The following is a 17,664-nucleotide window of genomic DNA, read 5'->3' as shown; positions in this document are numbered from 1 at the left end:
GGAGGGGGGTGGTGATGGTAGGGGAGGGGGGTGGTGGGGGGCGGGGGTAGTGGGGGTGGGGGTAGTGCGGGGTGGTGGAGGTGGTGGTGGTGGTGGAGGTGGTGGTGGTGGGGGGTGGTGGTGGTGGGGGTAGTGGGGGGTGGTGGAGGTGGTGGGGGGCGGGGGGTGGGGGTGGTGGGGGAGGGGGGTGGTAGTGGTGGGGGTAGTGGGGGTTGGTGGTGGTGGTGGGGTTAGTGGGGGGTGGTGGAGGTGGTGGTGGTAGGGGAGGGGGGTGGTGGTGGTGGGGGAAGGGGGTGGTGGTGGTGGGGGTGGGGGTAGTGGGGGGTGGTGGAGGTGGTGGTGGTGGGGGGTTGTGGGGATGGTGTGGTGGAGATGGTGTGTGGTGGGGATGGTGGGTGGGAGTGGGGGTGGTGGGGGTAGTGGGGGTGGTGGTGAGGATGGTGATGGTGGTGGTGGTGGGGGGTGGTGGGGATGGTGTGGTGGGGATGGTGGGTTGGAGTGGGGGTGGTGGTGGAGGTGGTGGGGGAGGGGGTGGTGAGGGGGGTGGTGGTGGTGGGGGTGGTGGTGGTGGGGGGTATGATGGTGGTGGTGCTGTGTTTTATGTTGTGGTCTCGCTGTGCATCTGCGGCTCTTTGGCTCTCAAAGTCAGAGACGCGCCGCCGCCTCCCAGCGGCCGAGGCGCGACACTGACGCTGTTGTGGATGCTGCTGTCGCTGTTGTGGCTGCTGCTGTCGCTGTTGTGGCTGCCGTGGCTGATGTTGTGGCCGCTATCGCTGTTGTGGCTGGTGTTGTGGCTGATGTTGTGGCCGCTGCCGTGGCTGTTGTTGTGGCTGGTGTTGTGGCCGCTATCGCTGTTGTGGCTGATGTGGCTGGTGTTGTGGCTGGTGATGTGGCTGGTGTTGTGGCTGGTGTTGTGGCTGATGTGGCCGCTACCGCTGATGTGGCCGCTGCTTCTGCTGTTGCAGCTGCTGTGGCTACTGTGGAACACTGCTGCTGCTGCTGCAATGGGATATTGGCATAACCACCCACGGGGTGTGTTTATTTTATAAATGGCTAACATCTGTCCGAATAAAAAAAAATACATCACACAATATCATCGGCGTGTTTCAGAGTTTATTTAGGTTCGATCGTGTTGGTATGGTCTTTTTTTACGAATAACCATCCATCATTCGAAAGAGTCAATCAAACCAAGTTGTCACGTGGGCAAATATTCCAAATTCATTAGATTTTTCAGCTAATTGGAATGTTGAAAAGCAAGCTAATGTTGACATTTTAATGTAAACCATATTTCAGATTTTTCTTGCTCTTTAATATTCTGCTTTGCTGAAAAATTAAATCAACTGGCATATTGTTTTTTTCCCACGTAGTAACTATATTTGATGTCGAGTGGTGGCGGGTAATAGTTGACATTTGTATAACTACACGACAATATCTGACCCAAAATAAACGAATTAATAATAATAATATCCGTAGTGAAAGCCTACGTATAAAACATAATCATTAGCGTCGTGGTGGAGAGTGTAAGTAACAAATAAGCAGACGTCTCCTTGTATTGTATTCTAAAAATAGACAATTTAACATCCAGAGCAATTAAACATATTCATGGCAGCAATTACCGATGCTGCCGTGGTTTAATGGTTGAGAGACACTGGACTTGTAACCCAGAGGTCGCCTGTTAAATTCGATCTCCTGGCGCGGCAGTTGAACCAATAGACGCGGGGTTTTTGCTATTTAATCTTCTGTCAAATTTGACACAACAGATCGCGAGAGGTGGGATCCAGTGTGGATATTCCTACTTCCCACAAGATGTCTGGCTAGCGTGGAATAAGTCGGCTTTAATATCATCTGTAGTAGGGCACTCTTGAGCTCTCTCCAGTGGACCCTCTTCTGCCAGCAATGGCGTGAGCCAGAAATTGAAAGGCTGCACCTTTTACTTTTCATAGAAGTACTGTCATAAATAATTAGTTTCGTCTTACCCGTGCCAAAAAACCAACTTGATAGAACGTTCGGTTTGTTTAATAATAATGCATTGAATTTGCATGCAAGCAATAATATCTTGCTCAAGAAATAACACCGCTCCTCTGAAGACGCGAAAGGTGAATCCGCTACCTGATTAGCAAGCTGACAAGCCAGTGAAATAAATGTCTGTTTTGTGAAGGACGAATTCTGATTATATGAATGTGGCGTTGAAATATACTTCAAAGCCCTTTATTTTTAGGATTGCATTATAAAAATGAGACTTATGTAAGTAAGTAAGTAATATTTTTATATATATGATACTCGAGAATTAGTTTGAGGCTTCAGAAAATTATCAGACAAAATTTTTCTGATCAGAAAATGATCAGACAAAATTTGAAACATGCCCTTTACAACAAACAGCATGCTTTTCATACTTTTCCACATACAGTAAATGTCGACTTGACGGAAACTAGATTATTCTACCACCTAAAGATGATCGTTATAAGAGTATGCAGAACAAAAGTATGCTGAAGATTTCAGGGAAAAGTTGAGATTTAATTTTCCTAATTTAAATGTTTAGTTTTAATCATCAGGACAACATCCAGGAATCAGAATAAAAATCCAATCAATTGTAAAAAAAAACCTGGTCTTGAAAAATCCAACTAATAACATGGTAACAATACAACAATTTTAGAATAAAACTATAACATACCATTTTGATTTAAAGCTTTCGTGACTGCAGGGATTCATATTCTTGGTTCTGTCGGTAAAGTCACGTAGAAGGGAAATAATAAAATAAGCATATTATTATCACCACGCACCTGTCAGCCAGCCAGCCAGCAAAACTTTTTCTAACATGGTATGTTATATTCTTGGTTCTTTCGGTAAAGTCACGTAGAAGGGAAATAATAAAATAAAATGGTTATGCTTATTTTATTATTTCCCTTCTACATGACTTTACCGAAAGAACCAAGAATATAACGTACCATGTTAGAAAAAGTTTTGCTGGCTGACAGGCGTGTGATGATGTCACCAACCACATCTGCGTGGTAGCGTCACCCGAGTTCACGCCTCCCCCCTTAATCCACCCTCCACCCTGGCCGTGTTATTCCACGAAAATGCGTGGACCAGTGCAATTCAAATTTCAAAATACCGTCGTTTGCTTTGCCGCTTTAATAAACAAACTCAGCCAAATTGAATTGTTATACGTTGCTCAGATTCTGTATTGCATTCATATTCAGGGCCATTACACAAACACAAACTCGATGGCAGAAACTGAATTTGGAGCTTTCGTGACTGCAGGAATTATTCTTTGGTTCTTTCGGTAAAGTCACGTCTTTATACGTGACTTTACCGAAAGAACCAAATAATCGATGACAGAACTTCAATGGCGTATAGATAGAGAACGCCAACTCCAGTGTGGGACAAATCTGTGGAAATTCAAAGTGCAATCTAATGCAGTAATACTTATCAGGCAACAACATGGCGATTGTAATGGATACGTGATGCCCTCAACCTATAAAACATCACGAATCAGTGCCACATTTCTTTGCTCAAATTTCGGATATCCATGCTGACGTGAAAATAATTTAGATCATTACCACGTGATCCACTGCAATCTTACACTCACAACGACAAATGGTTTACATCACACTATGCTGCAACATGTGATTGGCATCTTACCCTGCACTGCATACAACCTACACAACTGTTGAAGTGCACATCTGGAAGGGTACACCATTTTAACGAGAACAGTACTGTAATTATGAAATTTGACGAGGTGTTCCTCAATCTAGCTTGCTATCATGGTTGGTTGGTCTATAAATTGCCCATTATAGTCCGAGTGATCCTCATTAACAATGTGTATACACACCAGTCAGTTGTATCCCCGTTTATGAATAGAATAATTATTGAGGCATCATTCCATATCAGCCTTGTTTTGCTCAAATACATTTAATGTTGGTTATTACAATGACCATGTTGTTATCAATGGTTATACATTTAAAATAATGTATGCCTTTATTTCTGCAATACCATTTTCACAAGCCATTGTCCTGTCACTGAGAATATCATTGGTGAGAGCATATCTTGACCGAATATTGATTTGTATTTAGTTACTTTATTTAATCATATTATTTCGTAACTTACATTGTTACGATGATAGAAGATTATGCAAACACTTAGTGGTAATTGTGCACGAGGGAACACCGCATTTAACAAAACATGTATTGAATGTAATGAAATAAATCAATTTAAAATATTTGAATTAAATATACGTGTATATATTGTATATTAATGGTTGTAGTGTCCTGTAAGTTCAGAATAATCGCAATAATTGCTATCGTAGTTGTCATTGTAGCCGTTAACTCTGTAATAGACTCTAATGGAGGGGAAACCTTGTGTAATTGTGGTGCAAATTGAGCTGATTCTGATGGACAAGCCCTAGATTGCCCGAGACGTTTTTGTCCTCCGCAAATCCAACAACACAGCAATCGATCAAACGTGGGTACAATGCAAGTTACACTTTAAGCTAAACAGGCAAGAATCACAGCGGAATAAAAAATATAACTTTAACATTGTCTTAATGTCCAATATCTTCGACAAGAAAACCCAATCGATTGTCTAAGAACCTTATTCACAGTACTATTGGATAACCATTTTTCATTCTTACACCAAGCTAATTTACATCACCAACCAAAAGACCAAACGAACAAAAGATGGGGGTGGGGAGGCCGGGAAAGAAAAGGCGAGGGAAAGATTACGAAACCGAACAATCTGCCCCTCTCAGTCTGCTCAAATCAATGCAGTTAGTTGTCCGTGTCAAACGGAGGAAACATCACTGAACGGATATTATGAACAATCGACAAAACTGGTGATAGGTTGACTGCCAAAGGAGCGAATGCTCCTGAACGGACTACTGTGGTCAGTAACGAGGTCAGTTTCCGCACGAGATGTGCAGCATCGGGAGACAATGCAGGAAGCTGTCGGCATGGTGGGTTTGAGGGCTTCACCACAACAGTGGATAGACCATGGCTGATGATGAAAGGATCTCTCCTATTGCAAAACTGTTATAATCGTAGACCTCATGGGCAGTTTAAGCTCACCCCATGCAATTGTGACGTGTAGCTGCAATTCTGGGGCTGGGAAGCCTATACAGTACTGGCCATAATTTTATATTTTGATCAACATGCCACAAAAGTTCACAATGTATGGCTTCGTAGCTAAATCATATCTTTTCTTTGGCCGTATGTTACACCGCATATCATCAAACATTGGGCGGTGACATGGCTCAGTGGTTGCGCATTCATTGCTTCTTGCAGAGGTTTATGGTTCAAATCCAGTGGACGCCCTGCTTAATACTGCAGGCGTATCGCCCATAAAATACGTGCCGTCTGCTTCATAGTTGCCATTGTGACATCAATCACATCAGTAGGTCAATGTGTCAATATCAGACCAAATTTGAAAAGCTACCAATATTTTTTGTATTTTCTCAATTGGAATATAGTGTACATGAAAATTACCACCCCTAGTGTGAGTTCAGAGACTCAGGCTTTCAGTGGGTAAACGAGCATAATAATACAATTATGAGAAAATATCAAGGGAAACAAGATGGTACTGAAAACCATTTTTAAGAGTCAAAACTTTAATACTTCCCTCAAAAGATCACACTTTGAATTAAACTGACAAATCATGAGTACAAAATTGTATGGAGTGATATTTTTGTATTTAGTTAAAATATTAAAGAGTGTAAATTACACAATACATTTCGAATATGTTCACAATTACCAATGTATTACATAATACCTTTGTATGGTTGATACAGAAAACATGACATTTGTATTAATGCGGTATACCGTTTCTGTTTGACATCTACTTTGAATGAAAGCATCCTAAAAGCAAACAAGTTTGTGAAAATATTAGCAATAATGAAAAAATATTTAATAGTACAGAACAATAAAAAAGTTAATATTAAAAATAAATAAGCGACATGATCACAAGGTGAAAATAGCTAATACAATTTACAGAATATTCTTCATGTTACTAACATGCAGAATATAACACGCACAAAAATGTAAAACATTTTATTGCATTTTATTATATATAACATGGATATGGTACAACGTTACGTGGTTGCTTCATGGCTATCTTTTGCCATGTCGCGTTCAATTTGTGCACTGTTTTACGTGCTTACGACGATGAAGTACGTGACATGAAGTGAGGAAGGTAGGGAGGGGGCACGTCAAATATGGGCCAGTTTAGTGCAATATAAAAACTATAGTTTAAAAAAGTACGTGAACGTTTATAGAAGTTGATAAAATGTAGAATGATTGACAAAGTGGATTTTTTTTATGATGTTTTATGTGGACAGATGCATGCTATTATAAAAATACAACTATACATTTTTTTACAATAGATCTTGCAATAATCCAATATTTAAGATCATTGATAACAATTTACAAGCCAACACCTTAAGAAGAAATAAAACCCACTATGGAATAATCACACGACAGCATTACATTAGGAAATGGATTTGTCAAAGTGCATTTCACATTAAATCTTTACACATAGTGTTGAAAACCACATGCACTGGGCACCTTTTTTACGTCTGAAGATTAAACCTTGAATCGTGAACTAAAGCCTGAACAACAACACTCTTCGTGCAAATATGAGTGTTTATCCAAGACAGACGTGTGATTAGAGTAATTTATTTTTTTTACAATTTTTCATGGGAAAGGCCTTGCAAAGAACACGTGGTTTTATTGTAAAGTTTACAATTAAATATAAATAATGTATTTATTTATTTACTTCGTCTTGTTATTTTCACAAATATTTTCTCTTGATTAGACATTTTTTAAAATTTAATTTTATGAACCTTGTCTACAGCTGTCCACGAAATACCATTCTCAATGCTATTGAGAAATAGCAATGTTTTATTTTTATTATTTGGTGCTTTTTAAAGGAAACTTTTTATCTTGATTTAAAGCTTTCGTGACTGCAGGGATTCATATTCTTGGTTCTTTCGGTAAAGTTACGTAGAAGGAAAATAATAAAATAATATTAATATAAAAAAAATTTATATTAATATAATTGTATTATTTCCCTTCTACGAGACTTTACCGAAAGAACCAAGAATATGAAACTTTGTTATATTCATATGGTGGATTAGTTGACATTTTTATCAACATCACATTTAGTCAATGCGATAACAAAATAAGCACTTGATCATGGTTTACTTGTCGAAACTTCAATGTCCTTCTGTTTAGCATGCATCTATCACTTTGCAATGGAACAAGCAACATTAGTGTTATTGAACACACGCGAGGAACAACACATGTAATACTGTAGACTGCTGCTGCCACGAAGCAACACTTTTAGTTTTGTTAGAAATGAGTCAACTGCTTCAGTCGTTTTCCAGGCTCAAGTCTCTTCTCACCCTCCAATCATACCCAGCATCACAAGCTCAGTAATCCGCCTTCATCTTGTGCTGTTGCCCGTCAATCTTAGCCAGGGTCTTTTTTATGCGCAGACCAGTGAGACGGGCGGATGGATTCTGATACCAGCACTCTTTCATCACCCGAGCTAAGGCTGCCAACATCTACACTCCACAAAGAGGGGAAAAAAAACAATTGCAAATGAGGGAATCACATGAACACATGCAAATCCAGAGATGTCAAACTGCCTTCATAAATGACCAGACGTTATTTTTGCGTTGCCGAATTTTTAAAAAAGTATTTTTTAAGCAATCTACTTACATGGAATATTGTTCTAGACTTTAATATCAAATCCAATAACGGTATGAATACACATAAGGTTACTTAACATCTATATTTGTATAGGTAAGCTTTACTTAAAAAATGGAACGCCATTGAAATATAACAGAATTACACTTTTTATTTACTTAATATGAGCAACTAGAACTGATTAGCCATGTCTGTAACCATATCTCACTTGATTAATAACAAGGAGTATTAAATAGTTTACATTGAATACTGATAACACCTCTTTCTTGTGCTTATTGCTTATTCATTTTCTTAGAAGACATTTGCTATTTTCAGCTGTAGGTAAACCAACATAGGCAGATTTAAAGTTCAAAGCTGCAAATGTATTTATGTTAATATTTACAATATTTTTTATAAAGTACCTTAGCATTCATTTTCCAAGATCTTAAATACTTGTTTATTGTAATAATGTTCTCATTTGACATTTTTTACCATTTAATTAAATAAAAAATACGTATAATTTCCAGTACGTTACCAATACAATGCCGGATTAAAGTCCCTCCACACCAGTGACGTGTGGTGAGGTCAATGGCTGGGGAGGCACTGGCTCGTGTCAGAGCCAGATTCACACACTGAGGGGGGCGTGGCCTCACTGAGGGGGGCGTGGAGGCAGATGTGATAGCTGCCTCCCCTGGTGCTTTTTCATTGCAGTTTCATGACGAGACCAGCGAGCCTAAATATCTTTATACACATACGTGAAATAAGTTACCTGGAGTATGGAAGGCGAGGACATGAAATGAAGGGGTCTACAAACATTACATTGGTGACATACTGAGATAGTAACAGGCACATGCTTATTGCCCGCGCTCCATCCAGTTACTGAGGGGTTGTGCAATCAGAGGGGAGGCTGAGCTCGTCGCTGCCTCACCTCTCGTCTCTTCCTGTATTTGCAGCGGAGCTCCACAAAAATGGCGATTTTGAATATAGAAATTATTGGAATCGTATAAAAATGACATTTATAACACAGATGAGTGCAAAAATCGTAATATTTATTTTATTTGATTATTCTTTTTTTTTCGTAACAGCTATTTTCATTGGAGTATGACGACAGGTGAGGCCCTGCCTCCCCTGCCTCCCCTGACCGCATGTCCCTGCTCCACACCATGGCAGCCATGAGGGTTGTTTAGCCATACTTCACCGCACTGAGTGTCCAAGACTGAAGGAACCAAAATGAAGTATGAAATGTTCTGGCAAGCTCATCTGCCTTGTATTTTTTCTTTTGTAGGGTGTATAGATGTACTCACCGGGTCAGAAAACCAGCGATTTGGTATCGTGGGTCGCTGTTGATCCACACACACCAGCTTTCGCATTTCATCAAAGCTCGGGTCACATGGCACAATGTCATGGAAGGGGACCTTGTACTCTTCAGCAATACCTGTGTGGAAAAGACCCTCGTGCACAGAAAGGTCAATGCCAAGTGAGATTAGTTCAGAGACCTCTTTCACTGGAACCACTGGTTTTGGAAAAACCTCAAAATGAAAGGTTTAAGATAGATCTGTCTTCACCATTAAAATGAATTTAAGCAATGAGGCCTAATCAATGATAATCTAACACCACATTTCTTTACATAATGGTATATGTTATTTAGTTTTATCAATGGCTATAATGAAATACATTAGGTCTACAATGCAATCTTCTCGCGAAGATACTGCATAGAATGGATTGCAAAGATAAACAGATATTTAGGATTTTTTTTTACAAAAAAAGCCAAATAAACGCATCAACAGCAATGATAAAGATGTCTGCGATTTGTATTGATTCTAAAGGAATGATACTATCACATATGTGCACTAGAGCTGGGCAATTTGTGCAGGAATCACATTCAATTGCTATGACTCTACCCCAGATGGTTCCTGTAGACATTGCAGGCAAATCCCATAAAAACACGAGATGGAGCACTAACAGAGCACGTGATTTACTGTGGCACACCAATTCACCGAATTCCATACCACGTATATGTATATTGTACAGCTCTTTTCGTGCACATATGCAGAGCAGCAATGCTTAGCAACCTCATGAATTATAAACTCAACACATTCGTCAATAAGATGACGTAACCACCGCCATACACAAATTGTCTCGTGCACCTCTTGTCAAGGCTACGCACACAAGTAGCTGCCACATGTATGCCAGGCTACACATATCGTTGCTCTATGTATCACCGAGGCTAAAGCTTCTCCATACATTCTAGCCACGCTTTTGGCATGGGAAAGAACCATGCCCAGGTCGGCCTCCATAAGGCATATCCTGGCCCCAAAGTCCTTCTTGCCTTTACCTAAATGGCATGCCAGACTGAGTCGAATATTGTTCACGAGGCATCGGCCATACATTTTAATGGGCACTCATTCTCTACCCCGTTTGCGACCCTGGTGCGGCCGGGTATGGGTACGGGTAAGGAATCAAAACCCGTTTGCGACCTCTGATACAGGTGTTGCTCGGTGTGATAAAACATCCCGTGTGCTCTTTTTTTGGGTCGCATTCAATTACGGCTCCCCCGCCACCCAATTTGCATGCATTCATTCGAGCAAGGTCGCCCAATGATCAACAACCCATGTAACCGCAGCTCACAAGTATCGTGTCTGCTTCATGAAAAAATAAAGACAAGTAGGAATGTTGGAGTAGAGACAAGAATGCTGATTGTGGACATTGATTTGGTGGGGATAGTTGTATTCGGGGAAGCCGTTAACACTTAGGGAGAGAAAAGCTAAAACCAACTGTCGCCGTACAGAATTTGGGATATGCATTAAGCATAAATTATGTTTCTGATGTACTGTACTGATTTTTTCTTTTTAATCCTAATTTTAAAATTATTGCCGAAATAGAATTCTCAATTAACCCATGCAGTATTACAAATGATTCCTATTTGTAAAGAATGTATTCTCATGCTCTAATTAAGTATTTATAAAAGGCCAATATAGCCTCAAAATTACAGCTCATATTTTGACCTCAAAGCAATGAGAAAGAGGACATCTACATTTTTTCTTATGATGAGTAATGCACGTGATTTCACGCGGAGGCTTTCACGATCAACATTATGATTAATAATTATATTGTTTGAGTTGGAGTGTGTAAGTGTGATACCAATTAGAGCTAAAACCCTCCACCAGACATTCAGGACACACAATCAAGGATTGACACCCGAGATGGGTAGATATATATTGCAGAGAAATATACCATGGAACTCGAGGGAAAAAGAGGAGAACGAGGGTGGAGACAATGCCCGTGGGGAGGAGTTACACTTGGAGGTGTCCTTCTCCCCACCCCCCGTTCCATTGATTGCAAAGATTTTGCAGAAGGTGCGCTAGGACAGGGTCAGGATCGTCATTGTGGCTCCACGTTGGCCGATGGGATGCCCACTCTGACATCCAGGTTGTTGAAAGCTTTAAGGGCAGAGCATCCGGTGGGTAGGTTCGTGGTTCCACCTTGGAATTACCCAAAGGTGCCGAGTGGTCTCTGTGAGCCACCCTTTGGTTTCTGGGTGCCTGCCGTTTGAAGTGGCTAACACTCGTTGCTAACACTGGTGGGTTTTTTTGGTGGAAATCACTTTCACAATTCACACGTGTTGAAGGTATTGATGATGAATCTACCATTCATAGTTTTGCACAAAGACAAGATGGTCCTTTGCACATCACCTTGCTTTTTTACAAAGGTGATGTCCAAATTCCAAATGAACTGGGAGATTTTTTCCCACTCTTTTCCATCTCAAGCCTTTCGGGTCAGACAAGCAATGTAGGTTGCCCAAGCTAGATATGTAAGAGTTCTATCATTATATCTGATAGAACAGCAGAGTTTTTACAGTCCGGACACTTATTTGTTTGTACTGTATGGGGATCGGAGGAGGGAGAGGCTGTGTACAAGCAGCATATTGGATGCTTGACATTCTTCGAAAACATTGGTTTAACAATCAACCGCATCAGAACATCAACCAGGCAATGCGTACATCTCCTTAATGAATGGAAATGTCAAGATAAGCCTTAGTGTGATTGTGGTCATGCAACCCAAACTATGGACCATGTAGTAAACCACTGTAGTCTGCACTACTTCAATTGAGAAATAGCAACATGACATAGAACCCCCTTTCGTGGCAAGCAGACCTCAACATTGACATTTGGCTCCTGAACATTTTGCCATATGCAAGAGGAGAAGAGTTCATGTTGGCTCAGGCTCTCAATTTGAGATGCTAATATTATTGAGATGCCAAGGGACAGCAGACTCAAAGCCATTGCAGTTTCCTGGGTTTTGTCAACCAGCAACCTGGGAGGGCCTTTTTTCATTTGTGTTGTCATTATTGCCTGGGCACCTGGGTTTCTGCTGAGATCACAATTTGAAAGGGCTGGAGGCTCTGATGTAGATTAAAATATCAAGATTAAAGGAGATCTTGCAAGTGGAGTTGTTTTACGAAAACAAGTTTCGTAACTTATGTTAGCTCGCTTTCTTGAGAAGTTCGTCAACATGTTTTCTTCACTCCTCTGCCATCTCCCCTGCCATCTCCCCTTTCATATTAAGGTTTCTAGAAGTGTGTTGACATTGCGATACAGGGTCGAGTTTTTTCTGTTGCCCAGGTGTGTGTTTCGTTTTCTATTGTTGTTGAAGTAGAGCTTTGTTCGTGCTGTGGTACCTTGAAAAGTGTTAACGTTTCTGGTGAGATCATTAGGGGACGACATGATGTGCGGTGGTCAAAACCCTTTCACCTCTGGTTATTCTGGGGATGCGCCTCTTCAGGTTGGAGTTTGAAGACTAGAGGAGGGAATGCGTAATGTCAGCTAAATAAACCATGCTAATGAGTTTTAACTCTCGCATTGTCACATGAGAGAGCAGTTCAGGGATGTAATTTGTGCAAACTGCTTCATTGAAGGGTCCTTCAGTTTTTCCAGCCATTACCCTGCTAATCTCAAATTGAACAATATTCACTGCAGATAAATTAACTTATCATCGTGCCATTTTCATTCTGCAACCTTGACAATGGTGGAAAGTATTGGAGGTCATCGTCTGCTTAATTATATTTTTTGCTGAAGGCAATTTATGGTAAATCGGCAAACAACGCAAGGGTAACTCATCTCTCTCAAGCATGGGTTTGGAACGAACATTATGTAACGGCCGGCCCATACGTAGGCACATGGGCATTGCGCCAGAGCCGCGATCTGAACACGGGTCCCTGCTACCGATGCATCTACTTACCGTTATTGACCGTGCGCCGGGCGATTTCCCAGAGGACAAGGCCAAATGCCCAGACATCAGCTCGCTTGAACGAGTCAAAGCAATCGGCCTGGATGCTGTCATCTAGCAGCTCGGGTGCCATGTAGCGCTTGGTGCCCACGCGTGGGTTCTGCCCCAGATCCAGCATGTTGGTCATCTGCGAGTGCATGACAGCGAGCCCTGCGCACACGAAAGGGTAACGGGCGTTACACATTAAAGATGGTCATTGCATCGAGCGCTTTCAAATGCGGTTCTGCAGCCGTCTGGAACGCTTTTCCTTCCGATATTAGGAAGTCACTGGAGCTATGCACTTTTGAATCTAGATTGTTTAGTTTAGTTTGTTGTCTTTCCTCCGCACCTCCGATTAGCATGGTAGGCTGCGTATGATGCGGAAGAAGTTCAACATACGTACAGACAAACAAGCATCCCTACGTGGAACAGACACACGCTGTTGTGGAAACTGCTGTTATGGAGAACCTATGCAAGGCAGACATGGCGCACAAGTAGACTGGTTGCATAATGTTGCCAGCACCACATCCAGGCGCTTTTGCCTCCCCAGTGCTGATGTTTACACACTGCACCAGGTATTCATTTAAGGCCAAGTCATCCTAGGGGACGTCCAGGACTAGTTCAGATAATTACCACCAATGATAGCCATGGCCAGCAATCCAACTTGGGCCGAGGGGTTTGTGCCGCACCCCACAATAATCCTCACATGCGAAGTCAATTAAAAGTGTCTTTGTTAAAATTACCATGGAAAGCGCGCTCATCTAAGTTAAAAGTGGAAATGACCCATCCCCATGACAAGGTCCAGTCTATAATGGCAAACACTGTTGTCTTCCCCACAAAATGGTTACTCATCTTATTGAACCCTGACCAGTGTATGAACTCACAACATTCTGATTGCTAGTCAAGTGCTCTAGCAAATGCCACCACCCATTAAGGAATGTACATCCTGTAAATAACATCCGGTGTAAATATGAAACACGTAATACTGGTCGCACATGACAGACACTCATTAATGGTATTTTCAAAACAATCCGAGGCACGGCCCTTTGAGTCCTGAGACTCAACAAGGCTTTCTTGGGTAAAAATTGGCAAAGAAAATATTATACAAAAAAAAGATTACACGTGAAATCATTGCACATTCCCCAAAAACTAATGCTGTTGGGAAGCAGCTCGTTTGGCAATGCTTTATACCGGTGCATTGTTAAACATGAAGGCAATGTTCCCATGCCGCCACGATTCAGTTGCGCCGTAAACAACTCGTAAAGGCACAAAAAAATGTGTCCATTGCCAATTTAACTCTTTATAAGGATAACTGTACAAAACTTCGATATTCTGTTGCCATCTATATGTACAAATATATATAATATAGGTACATATGGAGAATTACCAGGTTACATTTTCCAAAAGTAATTTTCTAAACGACATATGAGTGTAGCCACAGCCGTATGTCTGCACATTATGTAAAAAAAAAATCAGTATTCATAGATTACATTTTTCTTACACCACCAGCAAACCAACCCAGAAACAGTGAATAGAGCAACCTCCAACAGCACAGACATACAGTGCATGTTTATTTAATGACTTTCAGTGTCCAGTTAGTTATGTATACTTTCACTCACTGCAAAGATAACAGGTTTGGCAATAGGTCCATGAAAAAGTCGTAACAGGTTATGCACACCCAAGCGCACACCCCCCCCCCTCCCCACCACCGCTCCTACCCAAATCGGCGATGCAGCACTGCCCATTGTCTTTCACAAGGATGTTCTTGCTCTTGATGTCGCGGTGCGCGATGCCCGGCTTGCCCTGCGTGCCCACGATCTCGACGTGAAGGTGCGCCAGCCCGGCGGCGGCCGACAGCGCGAGGCGCAGGCACGCGGCCGCGTCGAGCGTGGCCGAGTGCAGGTGGTCGTACAGCGACCCAGTCTCGTGGAAGTGCGTCACCAGCCACAGCTGCGTGCTCGAGTTGCGCGATGTCATGTCTGATGCGATGAAACCTGCGCCACCGTGGGCGAGCGGGCGGCGATGATTCCATGCAACAAAAAAGGGACATGCGCAAAATAAGGAAAGACGGATGTTTTGCACGACGGAACCACAGGGTCCCGCAACGGCGCACTGTGGGTTTGTGTAATTGTGCAAGGCTGCCGTCGATCCAGCGCAAGGGTCATTGCCTCCGTGCCACAAGGGGACCGCGAAGGTTAATTGACCATACTTCACCAAACTAGTCGGCGCAAATTGTTGGTGAAAGTGGGGCCGCATATACGCAGGAGTGTAGAGGTACAATGGGAATATGTGGCACTGCCCTATGCAGTCCTACATTTAATCCTACCGCCTATAACGGTGGTCACCATTCCGCAAGCACTGTCCAGGCTCAAAATCCTGCTTAACATTCAATATGTGACAGGATCAGGCACTGGGTGATTTAGTTGCAGGCAGTGTGGTTTAATTATTTGTAAGCGTGTACACACATGCTCTATAGATTAGGGATCCGATGTTTAATACGAGCAGTTATTTACATAGTCATTAATGTATTACTGAACCTCTGTGACCATTTTTCTGAAGGGTACTGGGGTCTCTGGTAAATTTCATATTGAATATATTCAAACTCAATGACCGTGTATATAAATTATGCTTAACTAATGAAATATTATTTTAATGCATGAGGATACGAGTATTATTTTACAATGAACAAGGTGGGATGTAACTATAGTTCACCATTACATTTCGAATGGCTTTAGTTGCATGCATTCTATCTCATGGTTGGACGGCGCTTAACCCCATTACACGTTTTGAATGATAAATATTTGTACATCTTCTTGGTTCTTTCGGTAAAGTCACGTAGAAGGGAAATAATAAATCAAAATAAAAAAATTATTTTATACAAATGTTTTATTTTTTTTACTTTATTATTTCCCTTCTACGTGACTTTACCGAAAGAACCAAGAATATGAATCCCTGCAGTCACGAAAGCTTTAAATCGAAAAATGTTCGTACACTTTTAGGTTCGAGTAATTATGAAATAACTTATAGCCCTTTGTAAATCCATTACCGAATAGAAGCAGAGAGGTTTGTTTGTTTGCCCATGTATGTATGTATGTTGAACTTCTTTTGCACCGTATCTTGGCCAATCGGAGGTGCGGGTCGGTTAGTGCGGATTGTGGTGATGGGGTCGTGGCTAAGGTAGGACTCGGTTCAGATATCATGAGCCACTGATGCTATCTGAAGCTAGTAATCAAACTCAGGTGACCGGATTTGTAGCGCGTTGTGGAGCAAACGAGAATATTTGTCTATTCACTGTACTCACAAATAAAACAAGCCTTGCGTGTTAAGTTTGTGGTCCCCTCCCACCCCTCCGATTACCACGGTTGGCTACGTACGGTGTGAAATAAGTTCAACACACATACATGAAATAGGCCAAATTGGCTTCACTTTGTTACTTAATTGCTTTTAATGTTGCAAAATAAATGCAATTATGCGTTGTTATTCATGTGGGAAAGTACATGCGTGGTTTATGTGAGAATCAGTATGCATTGAAAACGTCATACACTGATGGACCATGAAACGTAAAAAACAACAACAACGACAACAACGCTGTACCAACTACAGGTCAGTCAACCTTGCTGGGACTTTCATGCCACAGAATTTGGGTATCCGTGGGATGGCACTGAAAATTGATGGCAGTGGCTTAAAGAGCATCATCAGCATAAATGTAAGCCACGCATTCAAGTATCCAATATCTAAGTGCAACGATGCAAATGAGATTTCATCAATCGTGGAATGATGACACCATCGTTATTCTTTTCGAAAAGGGGAGACAGCACTCATCTGAAGAATTACAGAGCCTCCTATCGCAAATATCGTTTATGAATCACGAAGATCACTGGGAACAGCACAATGGGAAATTTAGAGGCCAACCAAGCGCATGTGAATGGACTGGATTTGGGAAGGTTTTTCAACCAACGACCACATAGATGCTACAATCAAATCCTAAAAATGACAAATTAATATCAAGTACCACTATATCTGACTTGTATACATTTTGAAACAGTTATTCAAGCTCTCACAAACCAATGCATATGAATTAAAATTAAATAATGAATGAATTGCTTACATTAAGATTGCATGAAGAAATCAGTAAAATACAGATCAGAACAGGAAACAGGCAAGGGCATACACTCTCACCAAGGTTATTTTGAACAACAGAATGTCACAGAATAGATTGGAGCAACATAGGCTAAAAAACAAATGTCAAGTTTTTTTATGATATAATTTATATATATAATAATTACTTCCCCTTTATAAATTCACTCCCGGATGACGGTATCTCCACACAATGTCAGCCACGGGAGTTTTTTCCATACTTCACCATGCTGGCCAATGCAAGGGGAAAAACCGGTTCAGGTATCACTCCATCACTGATGTTAGCCATGGTCAAGAATTGAACTGAAGGGAGAAGCACAGTGCGCTAAACACTGGACCATCACTCCACCCCGCAGTTATTGATATCGCTACAATATTCATGAGGTGGAATCTGCTGGATCAGTAATCTTTCTACGCACCGTACTCAGCAATGAAAACAAAGTCAACGGCCCAACAATCACCAACACTTCAATGGACCCATCCACTTTTGTGCCGGAAACAACAGTTGCCAGTCACTGGAAATGCATCACATTGTCACAAGAGATCCCTGATTTTCTTGCATTTTCTCTAGCCAATTTGTTAT

The 17,664-nt window shown here is 41.5% G+C and overlaps 1 protein-coding gene across 1 annotated transcript; it reads right to left on the bottom strand.

Moving 5' to 3' along the window:
* Window positions 1-7,062: 7,062 nt before the first annotated feature.
* LOC133346232 (activin receptor type-1-like) lies at window positions 7,063-15,200 on the bottom strand. The gene is made up of 4 exons (XM_061557772.1): window positions 14,663-15,200; window positions 12,918-13,115; window positions 8,984-9,114; window positions 7,063-7,555 (listed from the first exon to the last, which is right to left on the bottom strand). Exons 1-4 carry the CDS (start codon window positions 15,198-15,200, stop codon window positions 7,421-7,423), a joined length of 1,002 nt encoding a protein of 333 aa, XP_061413756.1. The 3' UTR covers window positions 7,063-7,420.
* Window positions 15,201-17,664: the final 2,464 nt, after the last annotated feature.

This window comes from Lethenteron reissneri, chromosome 23 (assembly GCF_015708825.2).
Source record: "Lethenteron reissneri isolate LAM-NWPU_2019-01 chromosome 23, ASM1570882v1, whole genome shotgun sequence".
Taxonomy (NCBI): domain Eukaryota; kingdom Metazoa; phylum Chordata; class Hyperoartia; order Petromyzontiformes; family Petromyzontidae; genus Lethenteron; species Lethenteron reissneri.
The sequence above is the reverse complement of the archived record's forward strand: the minus strand, read 5'-3'. Positions and strand labels throughout refer to the sequence as shown.

Excerpts from the sequence above, each read along its gene's own strand:
- LOC133346232 (XM_061557772.1), bottom strand. The coding sequence starts at position 15,200 with ATGCGGCCCCACTTTCACCAACAATTTGCGCCGACTAGTTTGGTGAAG. Across the intron at positions 13,116-14,662 it reads GTGCTGCATCGCCGATTTGG|GGCTCGCTGTCATGCACTCG; the intron begins GTAGGAGCGGTG and ends TCGTGTGCGCAG. Across the intron at positions 7,556-8,983 it reads ATCGCTGGTTTTCTGACCCG|ATGTTGGCAGCCTTAGCTCG; the intron begins GTGAGTACATCT and ends TGTGGAGTGTAG.